Below are 1,630 nucleotides of genomic sequence, written 5' to 3'. Positions count from 1 at the left end.
GGCGGCCGCAAGCGGACAAAGGCGCTTCCTGGCGCCGGTACTAACCGTCCGTTGGGCTTTTGAATCCGGCCCCCGGGGCTGACCTTTAGAGATGCCCGACCCAAGGCTTTGACGCTCCCGCTACCCCCACCCTTCGACTCGCTCATCTCCGGCAAGTGCTAGGCTGCCCCCCACCCCGGATCCATCCTCATCCGGCCAAGCGCCTGAGCTTGCGGGTTCGGAGACAGTGCGCCTGGCCCCCAACACGACACGGCACATCTTCCTGAAAATGGGGGTGGGGGAGCACCTGCGACACAAACACCGTGGGCACCCCCAGCCTCTTTCGCGCCATCCCTCTGGCGAAGACCACTCCCGGAGGGTTTAACGGAGGCGAGTTCTTTCTTTAGGTAACTGGCTCCAGCTTCATTCCCCCACAGGCCAAGCGCCGGCAGCTTAGCGACGCACTCACCATGCTGCAAGAGCTACGGGTCTCCGAGACGTGACCACACAACCACTCAGCTCGCTCGCTCCACTCGGACTAATTCTCCCCCTCCGCCCCCAGCGCCTCATAAACACCTCCCTCCGCCAGATCCTTCCGCCGCATGCCAGATAACGGAACATCACAAACGAGTCCCGGCTACCCTCCTCCCCTCAAACTCTTTTTGAGACCCCTTTATCCACAGTTGTTTGGTGGACGATGCTAGAAATAAAGAAAGATAGGCGAATGGATGAAGTAAGTGGGTTTCACTCCCCAGCGAGCTGTTTAAAAGACGGTGGAGTCACGCCTAAAGGGCGCTACTTTGTGGCGCGGAGGAGCATTGTCGTAGTGACGCGTAACGACAGTCGTTGAACCGACCCCTGATTGGCTGGTTCGTACCTGCAATGCGTCACTCGGGCTCACAGCAGCCGCGGCCGAGACGCGGTGCGGCTTCTGCCGTTACTGCTTTGGCGGCGGTGTCCTGGCAACTGCGCCAGGCGGCAGAGAGTCGCTTGACTTTCGCTTGCTGAAGAATCTTCCTTCTTCACCCATCCTTTCTTGCCACGCTGTTTCCAGCCCCTTGTATAGGGGTAGACGAAAACACTTCAAGCCGATGAAGAATGGAGCTGGAAGACTACAAACCCGTACCCCTTGCTCCTTTTCTCAGCCTCGTATTTCGGCCTCTTGGAGGCCACAAGTTTTCCATTTCTCTCCCTCACAAACCCATGAAAATCTGGGTAAGAGCAGATGCAGTTGCTCAGCTGACAGACTAATCTGTAAAGGTCTTCTGTTTTTACTTCTTTTTTTCTTTCCTTGCCAGGGGTAATTTACCAGAAAAAAAAGAAAAAAAAACTCACTCGAAAACCACAATATCTGGGATTGTGTGGGATTAGTGACTCCCAATAGCCCCTTGATATTGTGGAATAATAAGGTTCTAGCTTGGAGTCAGACCTAGGTATGAGTCTAGGTTGGGGCACTTTCTTAGGTGTATGACCTTGGATGAGTCATTTAAGCTTTAGCCTCATTTGTGAAATGGAGGCACTAACACCCATCTTGAAAATTTATTTTAAGAAATAGAATTATATAAAGATTAGAGAGTCGATGTAAAATATTCAAGTACCAGGCACAGGAGAGCCACCAAACAAGTGATCACTATGATATACCGCCCCCCCC

General features: G+C 53.3%; 1 protein-coding gene across 2 annotated transcripts in view; it reads right to left on the bottom strand.

The window, feature by feature from the left end:
• Nucleotides 1-627, bottom strand: part of CALM2 (calmodulin 2) — a 13,797-nt gene extending 13,170 nt beyond the window's left edge. Inside the window, exon 1 of one of the 2 annotated variants that reach the window (XM_006909617.2) lies at nucleotides 449-627. In XM_006909617.2, the coding sequence (XP_006909679.1) occupies nucleotides 449-451 (3 nt within the window). In that variant the 5' untranslated portion in view covers nucleotides 452-627. The remainder of the gene's footprint in view (nucleotides 1-448) is intronic. The other variant, XM_006909616.3, reaches the window with a different exon arrangement.
• Between the last annotated feature and the right edge of the window lie 1,003 nt (nucleotides 628-1,630).

This window comes from Pteropus alecto, unplaced genomic scaffold (assembly GCF_000325575.1).
Source record: "Pteropus alecto unplaced genomic scaffold, ASM32557v1 scaffold131, whole genome shotgun sequence".
NCBI classification, from domain to species: Eukaryota; Metazoa; Chordata; class Mammalia; order Chiroptera; family Pteropodidae; genus Pteropus; species Pteropus alecto.
This window is presented reverse-complemented; position numbering and strand designations above follow the sequence as displayed.